This window comes from Aedes aegypti, chromosome 2 (assembly GCF_002204515.2).
Source record: "Aedes aegypti strain LVP_AGWG chromosome 2, AaegL5.0 Primary Assembly, whole genome shotgun sequence".
Lineage (NCBI taxonomy): Eukaryota > Metazoa > Arthropoda > Insecta > Diptera > Culicidae > Aedes > Aedes aegypti.
The window spans coordinates 293,959,791-293,984,441 of NC_035108.1; the positions used below are offsets into that span (position 1 = coordinate 293,959,791).

The 24,651-nt window shown below is 34.5% G+C and overlaps 1 protein-coding gene across 1 annotated transcript in view; it reads right to left on the minus strand.

The window, feature by feature from the left end:
- Positions 1-295: 295 nt before the first annotated feature.
- Positions 296-24,651, minus strand: part of LOC5566992 (protein yellow) — a 71,997-nt gene continuing 47,641 nt past the window's right edge. Inside the window, exon 3 of the mRNA XM_001651335.2 lies at positions 296-2,149. Coding sequence (XP_001651385.1) covers positions 1,044-2,149 — 1,106 coding nt within the window. The 3' untranslated portion in view covers positions 296-1,043. The remainder of the gene's footprint in view (positions 2,150-24,651) is intronic.

The following is a 24,651-nucleotide window of genomic DNA, read 5'->3' on the forward strand; positions in this document are numbered from 1 at the left end:
ACGGGATTTTCAAAGCGAAAAAATGGTTATAGCTCAGTTTCGATATTTTACACATATAATATGGATTGAAAGCTTGCATTTGACATATTTGTAGTATAAATACGGCTTCCCATTTAATTATTATTGACATTTGCTCTTAGGCTGGCCAAAACCGGTGCTTTTACCCTATATGTTTCCGAGAATGATGTTTAATTTTCAGTAATAATCAAATTAGAGATTTTTTGGCCACCCCAATATACCTTGAGGACAGACATAACGTAAGACTTTTCGGATTGAATTAACAACGACAGGCAGGTTCTTGCAACAACTATACTTCTTTCCTCCATGCGATATGACTAACAACACGTTGATATGACACGATTCTGGACGGTTCATTTTACGCGAAAAGCATCTTGATAGCAATGTAATTCTCTATACCTGCTGAAACATACTTTACCTGGACACGTTTACAATTGTTAATTTCAAATCAGCTAGTATAGCACATTAAGATTCTGTTTCAAGACATGCGACTCGATTCTATTCCTACACGTCACGCGATTGCATGTGATTAATAAAAACCGTGTTCTCGATTGACTCTTCAATCGAGAATATTAGTTAAAACAATAATTTACATTGACATAGTTTAAAACAAGAGTGTGATTGTTCGTTTCCAATACTGATTATTTAACATTTATCGTAACCTGGTAAATTGCGAATCTCGTCAGACGATTCCTTCGAAGGTCGTTCTAAAGAACTAAAGATTTTCTTATCTATTTAAGCGAAATAATTTACAATAGTTTTTGCTTCTTCAGTAGCTTATTTTACAGGGTAAGTGGAGTAACAAACAAACGCTCTCAAACTTAACGTTATTTGACTGTTTTTGCATGAGTTTCTGTGATTCCTTGGTTCTGCGTGGTACCTTGTAAGCGTTGTGCTAGCAATGAAATTAAAATTTACATATACATTTGCTTTTATAGTTTTGAGTCTTCAGTAAGACTGAGTGAAATTTCAGAATAAAAGACAGGTTATCGAGCACCACTAAATTACAACACTGTTATGTGCCTTCATAGTATTAGCTTGACAATAATTGCGAGTACAAGTGCCATGTGGGAGATAAGCATCACTTGTGCTCCGGATTTCGGAGGTGCAGCCGTTGTGGACGGCCGCAGGATATCACCCAAATTGGTGATAATATCCGGAAGAGGTTTGATCTTAGTATCACAGGCTGTGTTTTCAATGGCATCTTTCACGGTTGCGGTCAGTATCCGGAAGTTGACGTCCTTCGGGTCAAGACTGGAGAACATGTATTGATGAAGGCGATCTGAGAGGACCCACAGATTGCTCTCGTCATCCACTTTGACATCGTTGGGGAACACCATATCGGTTGTGCTCATGTACACGCGGCCAAGAGATTTGATTGTATAAGCACGGTTTGAAGTTTTCCAACACGTCACGGCATTCAGATTCGGCAGGGCGTAGAAAATGACTCCCGTTTTTTGATCAAGAAATGCGACTCCAGCCTGACCGTTGGGTCCTCGCGATCCAAGCACCTTAAACTCCTTATATATGTTACCCGAGGTGGCCAAGGTTTGGTTTCGAAGGATTTTCGTAGAAACCGAGAATTCATTTGTTGAACTCAAAGGATGGAAGAACATGGTTGCATATCCATCGGGCTGAGGTCTTGAAAGCGCCATTCCAAACAGGCCATCATCCCATTGGAACGATATTCCGGTGATGGTATAGTTTCCGGACAGTGGATCGGGGTAGAAGAAGTGATGTTTAACTCGCCATGATTCCTGCGATTTCCAGGAATATACGACCAAACCAGGTGCTCCAAGATCGGCAGCATAAGCGTAGGTATCATCGCAGTCTGAATCTTCAACAGCAAGGTTAGCATAGAAGGAGTCCTCCTTCACGTGATCTTTGGGAAACTTGTAACGCCTCAACAGGTTGTCGTTGTGCAGATCGTACACCAAAAGGGACGTAGGCGCCAAGGGTTTTGCTGCGCCAAGGAGTTCTGCCACGCCGGTGTCAAGCACCCAGAGACGTCCACAGCGATCGGATCGTATCCGGAAGGGAGAAACGATTTCCGGGGCTTCACCCTCGGCCATTTGAATGTGGGCATTCCAGCTCGGGTAGGGTCGCAGCTTGGGCGATTGGCTGCTGGTTTCTGCAAAAAATAGATTGGAGAATGAGAAATGATTGATAAATTACATGTTGAAATTAACTAGTCTTTAATTAGATTGTTATTATGATTTACAAATAAATAGGAATGAATTGCTACACGTATTTCATAAAAATGAAATGATAGTTCGTTCAAGCTCGCGCGTAATAAATAACTTAATTTAATTTAATTATTTATTTTAACAAAAATTTTGGAAGAGGGAAAAACCCCTTTGAGTGATTTCTTTTCGAAATCTTTCTCAAAAAGGCACGAAACCTCTTCACCTTTTCATATAACGTTACAAAACAAAAAGAAATCTTATAACTAAAGGCTCATACGGCAAAGATATACCATAGCAGAGCCACAAACTGCAACATGAATCCAAGCTATCTGTAGTATAAAGTGATTTCCAAACCAGGATGAGGGAGAGGGTCTTCCAAAACAGAATCCATCTTCACATCTGCAAATAAAAATAGAAAAAAAAAACACACACACACACACACACACACACACACACACACACACACACAAAGCACGAGTGTCAATAGAATAGATACAGGAATTGGATGGCCATAATTGATTATACTATTAAATAATTTATTCCTCGGTAAAATGAACCTGGAACATTGAAGTACTATATGATCAATATCTTCATAAGATTCACCACATTCACAGATTTGAATCCACAATATTAATACGATATAAATGATTGTTACAAATATAATGATTAGAAATCAATCGCGAAAATGAACAAATAAAGTTTCTGGTTCCTGGTATATTTCTAAACCAAGGAAAATGGCTGACTTTTGGACAAATTGAATGACACCATCTTCCTTTATCACTGGAGTTCCAACAAGTTTGCCAACTATCGAGGGAATGTATTTTCAGTTTAGAATAATGCTCAGAAGGAAAAATATCACGATCATAAGTTATACCCCGAACAACACCAAGTTTAGCTAATGAATCAGCCTACTCATTAACGTATATTCTACAATGAGCAGGGATCCACACAAATTTAATAAAAAAATCCTTGACTATGCAAATTAAATAATATTTTTTCATCATAAATAAAACATGATGAGTTTTGAAATTGAAAGAGATGGTACTCAACGCACGAAGACAACTTAAGCTATCAGAACATACAATGTAAACATTTGATGGACAATCCTTTATCAAATTACAAGCAAAGTATAAAGCAATTAATTCTGCAATGAATATGGAGCAAGGAGATTTTAGTTTGAAAAAATGAGCCAAAAATTCATTGTATACTCCAAAACCCGCAATACCTTGAGCTAAGGATCCATCCGTGAAATAAAACTGTGCAGAAGTAATTCTACCAAATTTACGCATAAATAAAATATTGGCAAAAGAAGAATAAAGATGGTTTGGAATTCGTTTCAGTTCATGGAACAGAGAAAAGTCAATCAAAGGTTGAAAAGTGTGAATATTAATTTCAAAATCATAAAAACTATTATATGAAATTGGTACTATATTTTCAGATGAGCAATGAATGTAAGATTCCAATATTTTGCTCGTTAGGTTAATTTCGAATATAGACTTCAAAATATAGATAAGGTACCGTGGGGTAAGTGGATACAGAAAAATCAATAGTCAACTTCATTGTTATGTACAGCTAACGTTAATAATGTTATTCAAACTTTTTTCTGTGCCTGACAAATGAGGGACTATTATACTTCAAATCGTCAATTATTTTGATTTTTATGATTGTTATCTATTGAGCATGCAGGACTTGAAATTCCATGGTGGGGTAAGTGGATCACATATAATTCTCAAAACAAATGTGATGTAATCATGTATAGTAAGAATGATATTACTGTCATTCTTGTTATATGTGCTATGCTATATATTTTGATAGCTTTAAAATTTAAAAAAAAACTATATTTTATCAAAATATTATGAAAAATATTTGTACATTAGTTTACACTCATTCGAACAAAAACAAATACTGTAACTAGAATATTTTGGAGAAAATTCATCCATTTTATACACCAGAGTTATACAAAAGAATTGAGGATTATTCCTTACGATGTTTTCGAAAGACACTCGTAGTTTAAAAATATTAATTACCGTTAAATGGGGTGAAGTTGATCACTTTCGAGCGATTCTGTTCTATAACTCCTAGTAGAATTCATGTATTATTATCCAAATATTTTTAAAACATGTACAGTGGGATTCCGTTTTTGGCATGTTCCGTTTTTGGCATGCTCCATTTTTGGCACCCCCCGATTTTGGCAACAAAATGGATCCGTTTTTGGCAACATTTTTGAATACCATAAAAATTTGTAATTTTTTGAAAATATTATCGTGTCTGTTGCTTTATTTATCTGAATGGCAGGTAAAATACGCACCGATTACATTCTAGAGCTCTATTTTCGTCGATATTCCTCCAAATATCATTAACTACTAAGAGCTCCCGTACGTGCTAATTTACTTCAGAATGGTCATTGGTTATGCATTCGCAGCGTTTCATGAGGTCATTAATCTCCACCAGCATCTCAACTAGAGATTAATATCTTAGGCATTCATGCTGAGTGACCAGCCCACTTAAGTCTGCCAGTTGGTGATACACTAAAAAACACTTCTCTTCAGATTTGGAACAGCTTATTTGAACAAAACACAAGCACATAAGAGCAACAAAAAGTCTATGACTCACACTTTAAATTTTGTCTCACCTTTTTAGCTTACTGTTCTTATTATTATGGAGTTACAAACATTGCGTATGAAGAACAAACCGCAGTAATAGATGCAAATACAGAAAAATGTCGTGCTCATCATTTTTGAGGAATTTCATTAAATAAATTGCGTTATTCTAGTGAATTGCAGAAGTGTCAACATATAATCCATAAAAAAGTATATATTTTACTATATTGTATATTATTTTTTAAGAATTCCAATGTACCATTCAATACCGACACCAAAACGAATGCAAACACAGTCCAAACTAAACTTTATTCTCAAAAATATCATTGAAGCGTGCGATAAAAACGATTGAGAGTATTTTGTTTGTGGTTTTAATGTGTATATTAATCTTTCTGCGAGCTTCTTTCCCTATTTGTTGGAGATTCTTTAAGACGTTAGATTTGTTAAGAGATGTGTTTTATACAAGATTTTTAATCAAGGATACGGGTCTCAATATAATTAAAATGTTCCTTGCGAGCTGGGACTATGAATTTCCTAACTGAACCCTGGAGAATCCTTAGGGAGTTCTGAGTTCATAAGGGACTTCTCAGAAATTTTAACGGATTCTTGAGAATGTCTGCAGATTCCTAGCGAACACTGAGGGTTTATTTTAGGGTTTTATTGAGGATTAAGTCCGAAATTTTGTGATTCCTAATAAGCTCTTAAGTTTTCTATGGCATCCTGGTAATTCCTAGCTGGATAATGTGGATTTGTAGTGGTATTTTGAATATTTCTGGCAAAATCTTGTAGATTTTGGAAAGGTTTCCAGAGAAATTTGAGGAATGCTAGTGGTAGCCTAAAAATAATGAATTTTTGAAAATTTTTATTGAAGACTTGAGAATTTTCGGAAATATTGCAGCAATATTCCTAACAAAATGCTTCAGAGCCCCAGCGTTTTCTTGTAGATTACTTTTTTTGATTAGTTGTTCATGTTTGCCCTCTTGATTGCAGTCAATCATTTATTATGAAATGCTTTACTTTATCCGAAACATAAATTAACGCTAAAGCCTTAAAGTTAAACTGATTTTCAATATTCATTAAATAAAAAAAACTCATGCCGTTTTGCAATACCCAGCGCACTTGTTTTATAAATACGTCTTTGTATGAAAACAGTATTATTTTTTTTCGTATTCTTACACAGTTTTAGGAAAATGCTCAGTTCTTATATAAAGGTCACTTTTGCGATTATTTATTTTACATGGTCCACTCATACAAATAGTGTACATAAAGCTTCTGAAAATCCTTAAAGACATTGAGGCGTAAAAAGTAAGTATGTAGAACGTTTGTCACAATTAACATCACGGCGCTATAGATTCATAGCATAGTACAATATTACGGAAAACTGCTTCGAAGTGAACCGTTCTGAAGTCTTGATGCCATATGGTTCCACAAGGATGATGTAATAACATTTTAATGATGTTTTCAAAACCAATAGTTGAAAAATAAAATTTAAAATAAGGGTTCCGATTTTGGCACGGTTCCGTTTTTGGCAACTGAAAATTTCGACTTTGTTGCCAAAAACGGAATCCCACTGTACTGGTTGGATATCTATCGAATTATACAAACTAAATTTTGACGAAATGTTCACTTAATTACAAAATCATTTATTTTAAATCAAAAAGTGAAGTTTTTGATTCCGGGGTGAAGTTGATCAGTTATTGCGATAAGTTTCCTGAAATAAAGAGATATGCTATCCACTAAATTTGGGGTCACTGAATCTGGAACGAGTCCCAAAAATCTTACAACTTAATGATATATCGGTTAATTTTGAATTTTAATGTTGGAAATTTCAGAACACACCACATTAAACGCCTAAAAGTATGCAATTTTGCTTGAAACTAGCAACTTGCGCACAAAAAAATACATTTTCACTCAGAAAATGGTTGTTTATCCACAATGCAAATTTAAAACTGTATTAACAGAACATATCTGCAATGTAAGAAATAGTTTATTTAAATGGTGTCTTTATATAGCCTTGTCAATAGTCGATTGTTTGGAGAAAAACCCTTCGACAGTTCATAAAACATTTCATAAAAAATCTGTTTTTCCATGGTATAATTATCTTGAATGTCAAACCGAACTTAGGAACATCAGCAGCAGCCATCAGGTAATACGACGTCACAGAATTTGTGCTAATTGAAATCAAATCATAGCTCTATTGACAGTTTATACATGTGGGTACATGAATGATCAACTTCTCCCCACTGATCAACTACACCCCGAATTACGGTACATTTTCTTTTGTTTAACATACTGAAATCTTTTTATTATATTTTTGTAAATATTTATATCATCTGTCTAGAGCAATCGATATGGTCAAAAAACGTACGATAATATGCATTTAGGTGAAGAATTTGTATATTTTGCTCTTTTGCATTTCAGCTTAGAAAAACCAAGAAAAATTTGGTTTGAATTTTTCAATTTTCAATTTTTTGTACTAGAAAGACTGTACAACACTTTTAGGTGGATTAATTGAAATTTTCTCAGGTCGATTTGGCAAATTCAAGCTAGGAATGAAAAATGTAAAAGGAAAACAACACTTGATGGCACTAAAGCTCATTCGAATCCACTTACCCCATCCCATTAAAAAGTGCGGGTAAGTGTACCATGATCAATATATATGTATTTATTTACAAAAATTAAATATTTTCCATTGTGATTCATACAATTAGAACTGAAATGTTCACCATGTGTTGAAAAAACTAATAGTATTCGATTTAAGGCAGAGATACTATGGATTTTTTATCGACAGAAAACAACTTAAAAATGAATTGATTTTTGCAGTCAGCAAGTTTGCTTGTGTTAGTGCACATGTAGTATCAGTTTTGCAGTAGTATCAGTGTGTACGTGAGAATATATCCTGAAATGAATATTAAAGTATTTATTCTTATTACGGACGAATGATCCACTTACCCCACTGCTACACTTCCCCCACGGTACCTTAATTAGATGAATATTTAATAAACAATTCATCAAAAATTTACAATTGAGTTCTTGAAAGCGAATTTTAAGTGGTACGCCACCAGCCAGTACTTCTGTTGATTGAGTATGAGTTGAATTCATAAGTTTCAAACAAATTCTCAAACAACGAAATTGTATTTTTTCAAGTTTGATAAAGTGTGTTTGTGCAGCACTTCCAAAAGTGAAACAACCATATTCCATGACTGAACGAATACTAGTTTTGTAAAGTGTAATTAAATCAGATGGATTAGCACCCCACCAAGTACCTGTAATAGTACGGAGAAAATTGATTCGTTTTGAACATGTTTTTTGAATTTGTTTAATATGAATGTTTCAATTTAATTTAAGGTCAAACCATATGCCAAGGTATTCAAATTCATCAACTTGTTCAATTTCGATTCCATTAATGACTAATGACTTCTCTATTTTTGCCACTGATAGAAATAACATTATCATCTGAAATTTGAAGCAAATAACAACCATTAGGAATTATGGATGGCATGTCGCTGGTAAATAAATTGTATAAAAATGGACTTAAACATGATCCTTGTGGAAGTCCGAAATAACTATGTCTTTATAATTTTGATTCTCCATTATGAAAAAAGTTCATAATTTTGAAAGAAAATAAATTACATATGAAATTAGAAAACATACTGGGAATTTTGAAATTATTCATCTTTTCAAATGATAAATCAACTAGAACAGAATCATAGGTTCCAGAAACATAAAGAAAAGTAGAAACTAAGTCTTGTTTTCTATTGAATGAAAGTTGAATTTGTGAAGCTAAAAGTGAAACACAATCGCGAGTACCTCGACCTCTCCTAAATCCAAATTGAGAAGATGAAAAAATGTTATTGTTTTCAGCCCACAATTCAAGACGATTTAAATAATTCTTTCCAAAAGTTTACGCAAACAAGATATAAAACTAATTGGTCTTCTACTATCAGCCGATGACGGATCTCTACCAGGTTTAAGGATACTTATAACTTTAATAAATCGCCATTCAGTAGGAATTATATTTTGATATAAGAAAGCATTATATATTGAAAGTAAATGGGTTTTTCCATCATCAGGTGAATTTTTCAATACAATAAATTTAATAATGCTAAATTGAATTCGGCTTTTGAAAACGGACAACAAAGATCAGGAAAATAATTTAATGGACTATTTCTAAATTAAATGGATCGTTGGACAAAATCAGGACAAATTTTTGAAGCAAACTCATGTATCCATTTTTTCGAATATTCTAAAACAGTAGAAATGCTGGGATCATAATTTCTTAAATTTCTGGCAATATCCCACAATGTAGATAAAGAAGTTTCTCTACCTAAATTTTGAATAAAATTTTTCCAATAATTTCTCTTTTTGGATTTAGTTAGTTTTATGAATTGTGCTTCAGTTTTACAATATGCAAAATAATGATTTCCGGAGCCTGGTTTACGAAATAATTTAAAAGCATCAGATTTAGTTTTTAAAGCAATGGAACATTCATTATTCCACCAGAATGAAAGGCGATTTTTTCTCAATAAATCGTGATTTTTTTTTTTTATTTTGAGATTTGAATAAACAATCAATTAATAATTTTGAAAAATTATTGTAATTGTCAATTGGAGATACCAAATCAATAAAATGAATTAATGAAAGGGATACAAGATCGGAAAATTTTGTCCAATTTACATTTTCACATAGATTAGGAACATTAGAATCATGGACTTATTTATCACAAATAGGATTTTGAATTTCTATTAAAATTGGCGAATGATCACTACCATTGGGATCGTCAATAGTTTTCCATGAAGATTTCATAGACAAGCTATTAGAGCATAGCGATAAACCAATACACGAATGATGATTTGGTGGTACAACAATCCTAGTAAAAAATCCATCATTCAGGATATTTAAGTTTAAATCATCAATCAAATCCATAATCAACGAACCTCTACCATCAGTTTTCTCACTACCCCATGCAAAATTGTGTGCATTGAAATCGCCTAATATATAAAATGGAGGAGGTACTTCATTTAATATACTCTTAATTTGGGATAAAGAAAAAGATACATTTGGAGGAATATAAAACAAATAATCTTTTCTTTTTGAATAGAAATAGCAACATATTCAACTTGTGAATGTATTGATAAATCCAAATATTTAAACTCTATATCATCACGAATTCCAATAAAAACTCCTCCATATGAAGAATCTCTATCTTTTCGAATTATATTAAATTTTGAAACACGAAAGAATTTGGATGGCTCTAACCAAGTTTCGTTTAAACAAAACAAATCTATATTATAACCGCTTGTCAAAGCTTTCAATCTATCAATTTTTGGAATAATGCTTCGACAATTCCATTGTAGAACGTTCAAATTATTAATATTTATTGAAGCCATTAGAAAGAGAAAAATGAAGATAAAAGAGGGCCAAAAGAATTCAATTTATTTAAAAAAGTAGCCAATCTAGATAAAAAAAAATATTTTTTTTTCTAAAAATCACTCAATCCCAAGAATTCTACTATTTCTTTTAAAATGTTCAAAACTGAACTACAGTAATACCTCGATATAACGTAACCTCATTATAACGTAACTCGATATAACGTAATTTTTACCTCGATATAACGTAACTTTTTTTTGACCCCATTTATTTTTAAAATTTTTATCAAAAACATGGTTTATGAACTGCTATAAACATTTTTCAAGATTCAAACACCAACCAATACTAAATCAAAGCAATTCAAGCGTTTACTATCACTGAATACAGTCATAAATCGATATCGAAATTTCTCGACGGATTCTGAGGATGCCTCCAGATATTCCGACAATAATTGTTCCATGGGCTTATCTTAAACTGTCCTAGTATTCATGTATAAGCTTAAGACCTCTTCTTAAAATAATTCCGACAGGGATATTCCAGAAATTCTACAAGTTGACCCTCCAGATATTCATGTGTTATTTCTCCAGGATACAAAGTGGATTCAACTATGCATTCTACAAACAATTCCACATATGATACCTTATACTTTTCCGGAGTCTAGAAATTTATAAATTATTTCAGCATTTTTTCATGAATTCTTCCAGCGGCCTATTTAAAGAACAATCCAGTTATATTTTTTGGAATGCTCTACAAATTATTTAAAAAAAACCGTACAGGTATTTGTCCAATAACCTGAAGAACAATTTTCTTGGCATTTTTCCACCAATTTAATTATGATTTTCTGCAGAACTTTTTACAAATATTTATGCAGAAACCATTCTATATACTACTTAAGGTTCTTCAAGGATGTGAAATGAAATCTTTCATTGATTCCAACACGAATTTCTAAAGAAAGATTCCAATGATTTCATTGGGTTCTTCAAGTAATTCTTGAAGACGATAAGTCTAGATATTTTTCTATGGATTTTTTTTATTACAAAAATATATTCAGGGATTCCAAAAACTGAACATCCTCCTCCGGAGATCATCCAGAAATCTCTCCTAAAATACTACCGAAAATTCACAACGTATTCGTTCAGAAACTTTTGCATGAAAAATTACTCAAAGATAGTTCTTGTTGTTGACAGTTTTCTAGTGATTTATTCATGAATTCTAAAAAAAATATTTTTCAAAGAATTCTTGGGACATTCATTCTAAAATTCTGTCCAGAAATTACAAAAAGATTTTCTCTAAGAGTTTTACCACGAGTTCCTCATAACAAAATTCTTGAAATTTCATTACTGCTTGCTAGAAATGTTCATGGATTGCTCAACATTAACATTTTTAAAGAATTCTAAAAGATCTCATTTATGAATTTATTGTATAGTTTCTCCGAGTGTTCAAGGATTCCTCCAAAGTTTTTTCCTGAATACATTTCATTAGGGAATACTGAAATAAAAAGGTAAAAGTAAAAAATAAAACAAAAAGAAACATATAAGAAAATTTCATACGGAAAAATATTTTAAAAAAATATGTGAGATAAACTGAAAATGCCTGCTACCATCGATGGGGGTGACAATGGGTCTGGGGGGTGAGATTGGGTCAAAACGGAAAAATATGATTAATGAATTATTTCAGCTAATAACGGTGATATTACTAAAATTAATAATTCATATGTAAGGGAGCATATTATTACACATAGTTCATCACAATATACATTTTTAGAAATAGTAGTTTTTGTTTACTATATCAATAAACTTGTATGTTGAAATTAGATAAAATTTACAACATTAAATTTCTCCTGTGCAAAGTATCACGCATGTACTTTAACCTCTACCGTTATACTAGAAGAAGGTTTAAAGTCTTTTCATTACACTTCACACGTATTTTCCGGAATCTATTTGATTTTTCAACAAAAATTTTATTTTTTTCGGTACGGTGTCTAATACATCAAAAATGGGGGTGAGATTGGGTCAAGCAAAAACGACAGTAAATGAAATTGCAAGTCCACTTTTTTGACATTTTACGGTGCTGGTAGTTCTCTTTTTCATTAAGATGTGTTTATTCTTTCTAAATACAGCATCTCTGAAACATAAAACTAGTCTACTTGAGGATTCCGTACATTGAATAACAATGCAACGCATTTTGACAACTTCTCAATCCAGCAACTGTGTTTCGTGCGCAGCAACATCGTAAAATTTTATCAAATGGATTGTTTTTTTTTTAATTTAATTATTTATCAGTGTTTTCATATTATAGAAACATCTCCTGGAAGTACAAATGAGTTGAAACACTGAAATATCGTGATTATGACGTCAACATCTGCCTGAAATGTATTGATCGTGGAATGTCGCTCCGAAATTTAACTATTTGCGAAGAATTAAAATAATCACTGTTTCAGTACACCTTTGGGGAAACTGAATAGGCTTCATGGCAATGGGGATGAGACTTTGAAGACAATTCGAGGGAAAAAAAGTAGAAAATTTATGTAAACTTGACGATGAATGTTGTGTTTACATATTTTTTCTCATAGCTCTTCAATTTTTGGTATAATCGTTCTTTTAAGTGAGTTTATCATACTTGTGAAACAACTTAGATATCTTTTCATCTTGTTTGCATCGTATTTCATCAATATTCATCAGCTGTGAATGGTTTTGCAACCATATTATCAAAAACAAGTTATTTCAATTACAGTGACCCAATGTCACCCCCTCTATGGGGTGAGATTGGGTCATTTTTCATTCACTTGTGGTGCCGCTGTGAATAAATATTTTTCTTTAATGTTTTGAACAGTTGTTAATGTATTATCAAAGTACATACACACCAAATTTGAAGTTTATTGGAGTTAAATTGCGATAGTTATTCAATAAATAATTCGTACACATCCCTTTTTGACCCATTGTCACCCCCAACGACGGTAGTTCAATGATATCAATGTAAGACCCATTTTCTCACCAAACAATAAATGATGAACGAAATTCAGAAAAAAAAAAATTTTGCTTTGATATTACGTTACCTCGATATAACGTAACGAAAATAAAAATCGAGTTACGTTATATCGAGGTATTACAAGTATCTTCTTTTATTTTTTCCTCTGGAAAATTAGGGTGGTACAAATATTAATTTTCTTTTAATCCGATGATGAAGGGGAGAAAAAAAAGCTTCATGATTTTTTTGGCATAAGTTGGATTTTTCACATTTTTAGAGTAAAAAACAGATAAAATAATGATCCGAAGGACAATTGAAAAAAGTTTAACAACTATCATTAGAAATAAAATTCAAAAAAATAACTTTTTTTTTCATTTTTATTTTTTTGTTCCTTATTTATTTTTATACGTTTAGAAACGTTTCCCGACTGTGCCACTGGACGTTGCATGCTAGTCCGTTGTCTAGTGTGATGCTTCCTTCAAAGGGCAAAACGCTCACTGGGAGCATTAATGTGTCAGTGTCTAATGGTAACATGCTATACTTTCGCCATTCAGCGATCCTGTTAGCATAACCTACTTTGTTTAACTGTCGCCATTCAGCGACCCATTTTGGAACCAGTTAGTTCTCAATTTTGTTCCTATTTCAGCATAGAATTCCCCGACGAAGAAATTTCCCCCCACGGCGACCATTTAGCTCTCGAACTCTACTCGGATAATCCCAAGCGGCGGATCTACCATACTCAGACCGACTTGGACTGTTTCTCCACTCGATCGTCATGTAGAGCCTGTGGCTCTGACCAAGTGGCCAATCCCATTTTTTTCTGTAACATAATAAATCTTGAAGAGTATATGCGGTTTGTCTGAGACCAAAAGATCCAAAATTGGTCTATAACTAGCCAAACTATGATTTTTTAATGCTCATTTTTAATGAATAGTCAGACGTTGGGGGTTTAAATGTTAATGCATCCCTAATAAAACCTTCATAGATCAAAAATCATTAAAATTGTTACTTGGGTATAACAATAGAAATATTAGTAGTAGAACGCTTGTGGCGCTGTTGGACCAAAACTGATTTTAATTTTTATTACCTTAAATTATGATTTTTCATTGTTAGTTCAATACCATGTGGTTGTTTTGGTTTTATAATTAATTTGACACTTTGATGCCCGGTACTCACGCTGTCAGTTCGTGGCAAACTAGATGTTGGTAACACGAACAGCAGCGACATTAGCATTTTTAGGTTAATGCTTCTACTGGTATAACGTAAGTACAAACTTATAACTTATCAGGGACCAGACCTCCAAAAATGTTGTAGAGCTTGTCACGCTATGCATAAACCTCCCCCGCGTGACATAATTTGTGTACGACCCCTTAATAACACACTCTTATTAAGCTCCATGATAAAACGATATGCTTTGCGAGACACACAGACGTGTCAAAAATGTGCAATAGGAAGCTTGACCACATGACCAATTCTTATTACACTTGGTTAGGAACCGATTTTCTGTTCGAATCCTGGCAACCATTTGCTGTCCTTAATTGAACATAATCTCTCAAAGTCAATCAGAACGTTTGGATTAATGATTAGTTGACGCCAACAAGCATATGTACATACCCATCTAACGTTAATGGACCGCAGAGCTCCCTGGATTCATTTGCTAATTCGCTAGATTTATGACGCCTATACCCCCAGCCTTAGAGCCGATATGAATTATTTCCTCAGGCATAATGTTACCGTTCGATGGGTACGCCTCCGGAACAAACTAAGCCAGCTTCAATGATTCGTTGCGGTGGCTTACCCTTCCGATTCCAAGCTCTGAGTGTTTACACTTCACAGTTCGACGACTTCTAATTGGTCCGCGTGCACCTCTCCTTACCAGCTGAGCCGGCCGCTAAACTCATGAAAACTTGCGTGAAGAAAAGCCGCATCGCTTTGGTGCAAGTCGAATTAATGTTTTTCCCACGATTAGCGGCCTAATTGTCCGCGAACCTGCGAACTGTAATGAATTAACCGCGCGATTATTGGGAGCCCCCTCTCGCCATGGTGCGCCATGAAGGTTTGGAGATAAAAACGGAAGTGTTCCTGAAACGCTGCCCAAGGCTTTTCCCCGTTGCAGATCAATACTTCTGCTGTATCATCGATATACCTTTGGCAACTTCTCGGAACGCAAATGTCATTTTGATTAATTGTCAATTGGTTCCACGGCATGGATTTCTACTTGATTCCGGTTGCAGTTCCTGATTGGAATCGGCAATCACCTAGATCTAGAACGATCCAATCTTGTGCAACTTATACGGACCAGGAATAGCCTCTCAAGAATGCACCACTCCTATTGAACTACACCTTTGTCTTTTCCGAAGCCCAGTTGCTCGAAGTGGCATAGAAGACCGAAGTAAATTCTACGAATAGGTGCCAACATGGTCAACTCCATGGGTTGTTCCGCGTTGTTCGTACGGCTCGATTAAATTGATCGGTATGGTCCACTAAGCACTAAAGTTCAGCATTTCAGTATACTTGTGTTCATGGGCGTAGCCAGAGAAGGGCAGCCGATGAAAAAAAAAAATCTAAATCTACTGCTTTGCGACGGAAATTCATCTTATGTTTTTTTTAAGGCGAAGTAGGCCGTCATTGCAATTTGTACGTGTCGTTGATGATTGTTGCTAATTCATCTCTCGATTTCGAATCAAAGAAAAACAGTTGGTTACTGACACACCTGAAAAAGTATCAGCAAATTTTATGCATGTTAGCGCGTACAGTGATACTTTTCCAAGTCAATATAAACTAATAAGGCTGGGTATTATCACTTTGAATCACAAGCTAAAAAATCATCATTGTTGCCAAAACGAATGACGGGCTACTTAGCCTCAAGATAATTGTGTCAAGCCCATGTGACCTCTAACCCGTTAATTCGCCTACTTGGGCTTATAGGGCTATAACATGCCTAAAATAGTGTCAGTTTAATAACGGCAGTATATAAGCAACAGGATGAATTAAATTGTTTTTTTTTTGCAATTTCTCATCGTAATAGACTGTTTTTCATCACGCCAATCTGTCATGAAACGGCCTACTTTCCTGCACCGAAGTATGCAGTGCGGGAATAGTCATTACGTAACTGAAACCAGTGCTGCAATGATTCATTACGATACGCTTTCTCATTACGGAGCTGTTTTGAGTTGCGTAATGAATCATTTTATACAGCAGTTTTTCAGAAATTTTAAAATAATGGTGAATGCGAGTAGTGTTTGATCCTTCGACCTTGACGCTTGCTCCTACGGGGGCGGGCGATGAGGGCAGGATCAAACATGTCGCGCGTCGGTCGAGTAAAGTGAAAAAGTGCCGCGTTCGATTAGTTCTTTTTGATCCTTCGACCTTGACGCTTGCTCCTGGGCAATGCGTCAAGAAAGCCCGAGCAGTCGTCTGTTGTTTTCCCTCTCGGGTCGCGCTTTTAATGGTTCGTAACTGTGAGAGTCGACATAAACTCTGATTCATGAATTATTTATGTTTATTTTTTTTTTTCAAGACGCTTCTTTCTTTTTACCTTTATTGTTGAAATTAAAAAAAAAACTTTGAATTGTTCGACACTACAAGTGTAGACTTGCGAAACGTTCACTTTATTCAATAAACTTTGGATGGTTCACCACTGTAAGTGTCGGCATGAGAATAAGAGTGTTCTATGATGTTCCAGCCAATCGAGTTTTTTTGTTTCTTTTCAAATAATTAAAATATAATAACACATGCTTTTGTCCTGACAGCTGTAGGAATGTTACATTTAGGTATTTGTTCAACGTACATTGGGTTCGTCACCTCAAGTGTCGGCATAATTTTCCTCTACATGAAAGTTGTTCATATCAAATGAAAATATTATATTTACATTGGAGCATGTTTATATCTCACAAATAATTATTTATCATGGTCTAATTGCTTATCGAAGTGAATCCTGTGACCCAACGATCCTTCCCATTAGCCAACATCCCTCCCAGTAACCTTTGTGGAGATGCAAAGGCAAACACGGTCTCCAAATAGCAAAGGTTACACACTAACATTCCTTCTCCCCATTCCTCCTGACTGCAAGGACGTGGCCGGCGCCGTTATTGACCCTGTATAAATAGAGGCACTGAATTAAACACACTGAAGAAGATTATGGCCAATCCCAGCCAAACTTCTAGTTGATTCTTTGTGCATCTGATTTCGGTCAATCACGGAATAGCAATCATTGATATGTGTAGTCAGTCCAAGCTAGGCTAAGCTAAGCTAATTGTAAAATAATGGTGAATGCATTCCTATTTAATTTCTTATACCCTCAAGTAGTCTTCTACGAAATTGCAAAATAGTAGTTTACGCAACAAGGTGCAGAATTAAGATTTTTACAGCACGAGTTTTATGTTTACGACTGTACTGGTTGTACTGAGCAATGGTCACATTTTTCAAACCACCGTCCGGATAGCATCATTATTCGAAACAATGAGCGATTCCGATTCTGATGTTCCTATTAACCCATATCCGCCCAGCGTCCTATTAATAGGACAGTACTTGTAGTGAAAATATCTTGAAAATAAAGAGGTTTAGGAGAAAACTGTCTTTTGCAAAGTTGATCACAGGACTGCTGGCTTCCACTTGGTAACTATTTTAATTCAGAATTAACTCACCAGGTGGCGCACATACGCCAACAAATGTCGCATATATAAGCAATATATGAAACAACTTTCCAGCGTACAAATATTTGCTTCGTTTATATCTCAGTCCAGCGATGAGATACAAAATTGGTGTCTTCGACAAAGTTGAACAACTAAATTATATCTATTCGCATAGAACCTTATAAATTCGGAAAACACTCCCAAGATGACGCTAGTGAGCCAAAACTTTATTTGCTCATATCTTAGTCCAGCTATGAGATACAAAAATTGATCAACTAAATGAGAACTATTCCTTATTTGTTCGGGAAACACTCAAAAGATGGCGCTAATGGTCGAACATTTTGATTGTTTATATCTCAGTTCAGTGATGATATACAACGTTGGTGTCTTCGACAAATGTGTTCAACTGAATGAGATCTTTTCGCCCGAAAACTTATTAGCTCGGAAAACATTTACTAGATGGCACTAGTGGGCAAAGAATTTATTTGCTAATATCTCAGTCAAGTGATTAGATACAAAGTATGTGCCTTGGACAATGTTGAACAACTAAATGAATCATATTCGCCTAAAATCATATTAGTTCGGAAAGCACTCACAAGGTGGCGCTAGTGGTCACAATTTTTTTTTTTTTTGCATCAGTTCAGCGATAAAATTCGTAATTGGTGTCTTCGACAAAAGTTTTCAACTAAATGAGATCTATTCGCCCAGAAACATAGTAGTTGAGAAAACTCTCCCAAGGTGGCGCTAGTAGACAAACATATTATTTGCTTATATCTCAATCCATTGAATGAATACAAAGTTAGTGTTTTTGACAAAGTTGAAGAACTAAATGAGACCTATTCGCCTGGAAATTTATTACTTCGGAAATCACCTAAATGGCACTACTGGGCACAGATTTTATTCGCTTATATATCAGTCCACTGATTAAATCCAAAGAAAGCTATTCGCCTAAAACCTTCTTAGTTCGGAAGTCATTTTCATGATGGCGCTAGTCGGCAAACATTTTATTCGCCCATATTGAAGTCCAGTGATGGAAAATTTGGTATCTTCGAAAACGATGATAAACTAAAGGAGATATTTTTGCAAAAAAAAAAACATATTAGCCGGGAATTGCTTTTATGTGCGAAACGTCAAGGAAACAGCCAATAAGAAATTGGTCTACCTAGATCAAAACAATGGATACTTCCTATGGATTCGAGCAACAATCGCTTATTTCAGATGGAAAGCTCCTTACATTTTTAGATGAACCTTGATACCATTTAGATCTTTTGATCTTTTGAAGAGAGTGAAGAACGAAAAAAACGACAAATTGACTTGTCCATCCATTAACTGAACTCCAAGGGTGAAGGGTGGCTGTCAAAGTAAAATTGAGAAAATTGAATAGCCGCCAACCTAAGTCCAGAAACAGTTTTGCGGCTTAACGTGGAAGAGTAAAAATTATTATTCGCAAAATTACAGGTAATAAATGCGCTTGAAAGATATTGTTTGTAAGCAGTTATTTATCGGCCAGGGTAGACGCGTAATGCGAAGCAACGCGAAAATCCTTTGGAGTTTGACATTTCATTATTAATAATTGTTATTTCTTTCGCAGGCAATTTCCGCGTCGCTTCGCGTGACGCGTCTTCCCTGGACGACACCTAAGACCATATGCATCAGTGATGCAGTAACTTCAACGTTATACTCCACTGCACTGTGACGTCACGCATCAATTTTGACAGGTACTGGTCCTGTTGTTTACAGTTTGGACTTAGTACTTTTTTCAAATCATTCTTAATTTCGTGAAAGTTTGCTGCGAGGAGAGGTCAAATCCACTGCAGATACCCACGGATCGTATTATTCTATCTTCCTACCGTGGAAAATCGTCACCATCAGCATGCTGGTGATAGAAATGCGAAGATGAAAAAATGATGGAAAAAACGACTAAGTCCGAAACATAAACAACAGGACCAGCAGCTGTCAAATAAGTGAGGTTAGGCTCGTCATATGCAGCGCGCTATAGACGAATAATGTTGGTTTCAAATATTCGCGTCTGTAAAGCATGTAATGGTTGGAGTCCAATATTTGACTGCCATATGAACTGAAGTAATGTATGCAGTTATGAAATCCTGATTATTTTGATCGCTGTCAGATCCGAGCCACATTGTATACTTATAACTTGACCCAGAAAACATATTTTGATAGTCATGTTTTCATTATCAGCTGGCAAGTTTTATAGAATCTTGAAGACTATTCTGAAACATCCACACTTAGAATAAATCACCGACGTCGGTAATTTATTTACCGAAATCTCAACAGCTGAACATTCGGTAATGCGTTCGGTAAACGAAAAAAGTACCGACTGGTCGGTAAACTGTGATTTGCCATGAAACGTCAAAAATTGCTGAACGCTTCGGTAAATTTTAGGTCCATTTACCGATCTAGACGGTAATTTAGGTTTCCCCCTTCGTTCGCCAGCTATTCAATCCATCAAAAACAAAACAGAAAACCATTAATCATTTGATGCGATTTGTAAATCAAATAATCTTTTATTCATTTATTAATTTGATACAACGCAGCACCGCACAGTTTTGGCATTCCTCATATCCTCATTCATCTGAATCCGTTCTCCATGGCGCTGGAAGAAGGAGCAGGAATAAACGTTTGCACCTGAAAAAGCACCATCGAAATTACTGTCTTCAGTTTCTATTCACGGAACCAAACTCAGAGAATACTTACCAACGGTTTTGATGGGTTTTGATGAATTCGTTTGTGCTTCAGTTTTGATTAATTCATTAGTGATGAAAAATTTTGTGACCTATTGCCTCCGTTGCGCCTTTCAAGAGGATTGTATTGCACTGTAGAGGTCGGAGTTGACAGTTCAAATTTACTGAAGGTTCAGTAATATTTTACCGAACTTGGTATTGGATCTGTTTTACTGATATTTTCGGTGAATAAAATTACCGTACTCGTTAAAATGGGATGACATCACCGATATACCGTAAATTGATTTACAAATTCCGGTAATTACCGAAACAACTGTAATTTCGGAAATTACCGGTCTGTTTCGGTAAATTTCATTACCGAACTCTGAAAGTCTGTTTGAGTGTGTCTGTAGGTTTTTTTTTTATAATCAGAATACAGTCATCTCTCCCTTACTCGATATTGAAGGGACCATCGAGTTAGGGAGGTATCGAGTTACAGAACACAAAACCAGTGCAACTGCGATTCAAGGGACCATCGAGTTAGCCATGAAAACCAACTTTTACTATGGTTCTCTAACTCGATATCGAGATACGGAATATCGAGTAAGTTCAAAAAATTCTAACTAGAATTGGGAAAAACGAAAATCAAAATAAATACCACTAGTTGAACGTATTATTAGTACTTTACAACTTCTGAGAACACTGTATGCCGATTAGAGATGGTTTTGACCCCATAATATTGATTTCTGTTCATTAAAGTACCTGTAAAACATACATTTCTCTACAGTTTTTGTTCTATAAGATTCTTAACCTCATGCCTAATCATAAAAGTTCAACCGTAGTATCATTCCTTTGTTATTTCCGAACATTATTGTAGTACATCATTTTTGTATCCGAATTACAGATAAATCGTTAACATTCGTCGGAAATACGACATTCCTCATTACCCTGCATTTAGAGCTGCTGCCAAATGGCGCAATTGCTGACATGTTACAAAATTGAACATAGTAGCTTTGCTTTTTCAATGATGGATGATGATTGAAGAAAACAGCTATCGAATGTCATCAACGCACAGTGATTTTTTTTGCCGATTTCGTGATCGAAATAGAATAGCGTCTAAACTGTTGGTTTTAGTGAAAAAGTTTGTTCAGAGAAGTTTCTTGATTTGTAAAAGCGCTTCTTTTGATACTAGCGGCCAGGTGATTAAATCACCTAAAAGTGAGATAAAAAAATAATTTTTTTACCTGTTCGAGATAGACGGTCGGTGTCTTCAGCAAAGTTGTAGCACATGTTAATTCAAGACACTTTGTCTAAGACACCAAATTTCTATCTCTTATACATTACAAGATATGTAATTTTATCTTAAAATGACCCTTAAAAACCAAAATTTTAGTATAACTTTTTTCCTAAATTTTTGACATTTTTTGTGTCTTCTACAAAATTGTTCAACTACCAAATCTACATGTTTTTGCTGAACACTGCAACTTGCTATCTCTTATGATAAAATAGTTATTTTCAAATAATCGATTTTTATATGGCTTTTTTGGACTAATAGCATTAGTTTGGACGCAGATTGACGCACATAGCGATTTGCGATTCTGAAAGCACTGTTTTTTCACTTTCAAATGACACTAAGAACTTTTGGCCAGAAGCGGTCTATTGATTTTTATATTTAAACTAGTTAAACCATAAAAATGCATTTTTTTACGCTTTTACGACTTTTTTCTCGTTTTCATAACGTTATTTCATATATAAAATGTAGGATTTGATACGTTATGATCATTTATATAATTTTTGATATACTACCTCACCCACAAACTTCATTTAACATGGAAATGCTTTTATTTTTTTTTTTTTTTTTTTTTTTGTTTAAGTCATAACGTTTGACCCAACTTTTGACTCTCGATAGAGCGTTACGTAATTTGTAAACGGTGCCATTCGTTTGTTACACAACTTTCATTTGTGGCGCTACCATGTAATGTCTTTGTTCCTTTCAAAATCTCGCGATAAGCGGCATAGCTAATAAAAATCCTCTTTGTGTTATACAAATTCTTCTATGATATAGGAACAAAATTTAAAAAAAATATCGAGAATAATATGTGTGCTGACACTTCTATAGTGAATGTAAATTTCACTTATACTAATACAGACAAAGTTTATGCTGATTTGATATAAAACTGTAACAGTGAACGCCGATTGGACATGAATCAGAACTTTAAGGACATGTAGGAAGGAATCCCTGTCATGGCAGGGAAAATGGCCTCCTCACACAAACAAACACATTTTTTCTCAAAATATTTCACTTACCTAATATTATTCACTCCCAAATTGCTAACTGTACATCAGAACACTGTTATGTTACCATTATTGTAGTTAAAATAACTCATAACTAGCCAAATTTCATAAATCGTGCTAATTTTCAACACGAACGACGAACATTCTCTCGTTTGTTTATACTTACTCACCCGCTAACGAAAAATACTTTTCGCCCAATTTTATCATTTCCGCTACACGTAGAACTCCGTACTCAGTTTACTTTCATTAATTATTTATTGAAAGACACCTTTTCATTGATTTCTGATGGATACAACATAAAACTTTATAGATCCGTGCTCAAAACAATCACCCGTTCTCAAATTTCCGCTTTTTCTAATTTTTCTAATATCAAGTCGGCTGCACGCTTGCAGTGCTGTCAGGAATGTTGATAGTTACGCATGATATCAAGCAATATTATTCAGTTGAAATTAAAAAGACTGGAACTGATGCTGGGATTAATGCCAACGGAGTCTTATTAATTGTAACTACACTATTACCAACTAGTAAGAGAATATATTTTGTGTGGTCCAACAAATACAGGTATAAATTTGATTATAAATTAGTTGTACCATTCCTTATTATCATGATTTATCATTTTCATTTGTTTGTTTAATTTGTTTACCGGCAAAACAGACCGATGATGCTCCGAGTAGGAGCTATAAAATGCATTTCTATGGTTTAACTAGTTTAAACATAAAAATCAATAGACCGCTTCTGGCCAAAAGTTCTTAGTGTCATTTGAAAGTGAAAAAGCAGTCCTTTCAGAATCGCAAATCGTCATGTGCGTCAATCTGCGTCCAAACTAATGCTATTAGTCCAAAAAAGCCCCATAAAAATCTATTATTTGAAAATAACTATTTTACCATAAGAGATAGCAAGTTGCAATGTTCAGCAAAAACATGTAGATTTGGTAGTTGAACAATTTTGTAGAAAACACAAAAAATGTCAAAAATTTAAGAAAAAAGTTATACTAAAATTTTGATTTTTAAGGGTCATTTTAAGATAAAATTACATATCTTGTAATGTATAAGAGATAGAAATTTGGTGTCTTAGACAAAGTGTCTTGAATTAACATGTGCTACAACTTTGCTGAAGACACCGACCGTCTATCTCGAACAGGTAAAAAAATTATTTTTTTATCTCACTTTTAGGTGATTTAATCACCTGGCCGCTAGTATCAAAAGAAGCGCTTTTACAAATCAAGAAACTTCTCTGAACAAACTTTTTCACTAAAACCAACGGTTAAGACGCTATTCTATTTCGATCACAAAATCGGCAAAAAAAATCACTGTGCAACGCAGTCGTGTTTCAAACAACATCGCATTTGATGCCAAGCAATTACATATGTGATATAGCCCCGAGGTTAAGCTTCTCGACTACTGATCTTGAGGATCGGAGTTCAATTATGATTCCTTTTTTCGAGTGAAACCAATTATTTTTACAGAGACGAATATAATACGTTCAACTAGTGGTATTTATTTTGATTTTCGAAAAACACGGTTTTTCCAAATTCTCGTTAGAATTTTTTGAATGTAAAAAATAGCCAAAAAACACAAATTCGACTTGAGGCACCTCCTAATCTTCTCCAAATTGGATGAAAATTTGACTGGAAGTTTGTTTTAGTATTGTAGCTAGGACTAGGGGGTGACTGGTTGAATCCCAGAAATTTTGATTTTTGTGAATCTGTCTAATGTATAGAAATGTATGTAAGGTAGTTGTACCTAAACATGGTAGGTACTAAACACGGTAGAACTTTATTTAACCGCCTAAATTCAAGAAGCGTAATTAATGTACATGTTAATGTTGTAATGGGAAGTAAAGACCATTGACTTAATGAGAAAAATGATTTCATCACAGTAATCCACGGCATGTCAGTGAA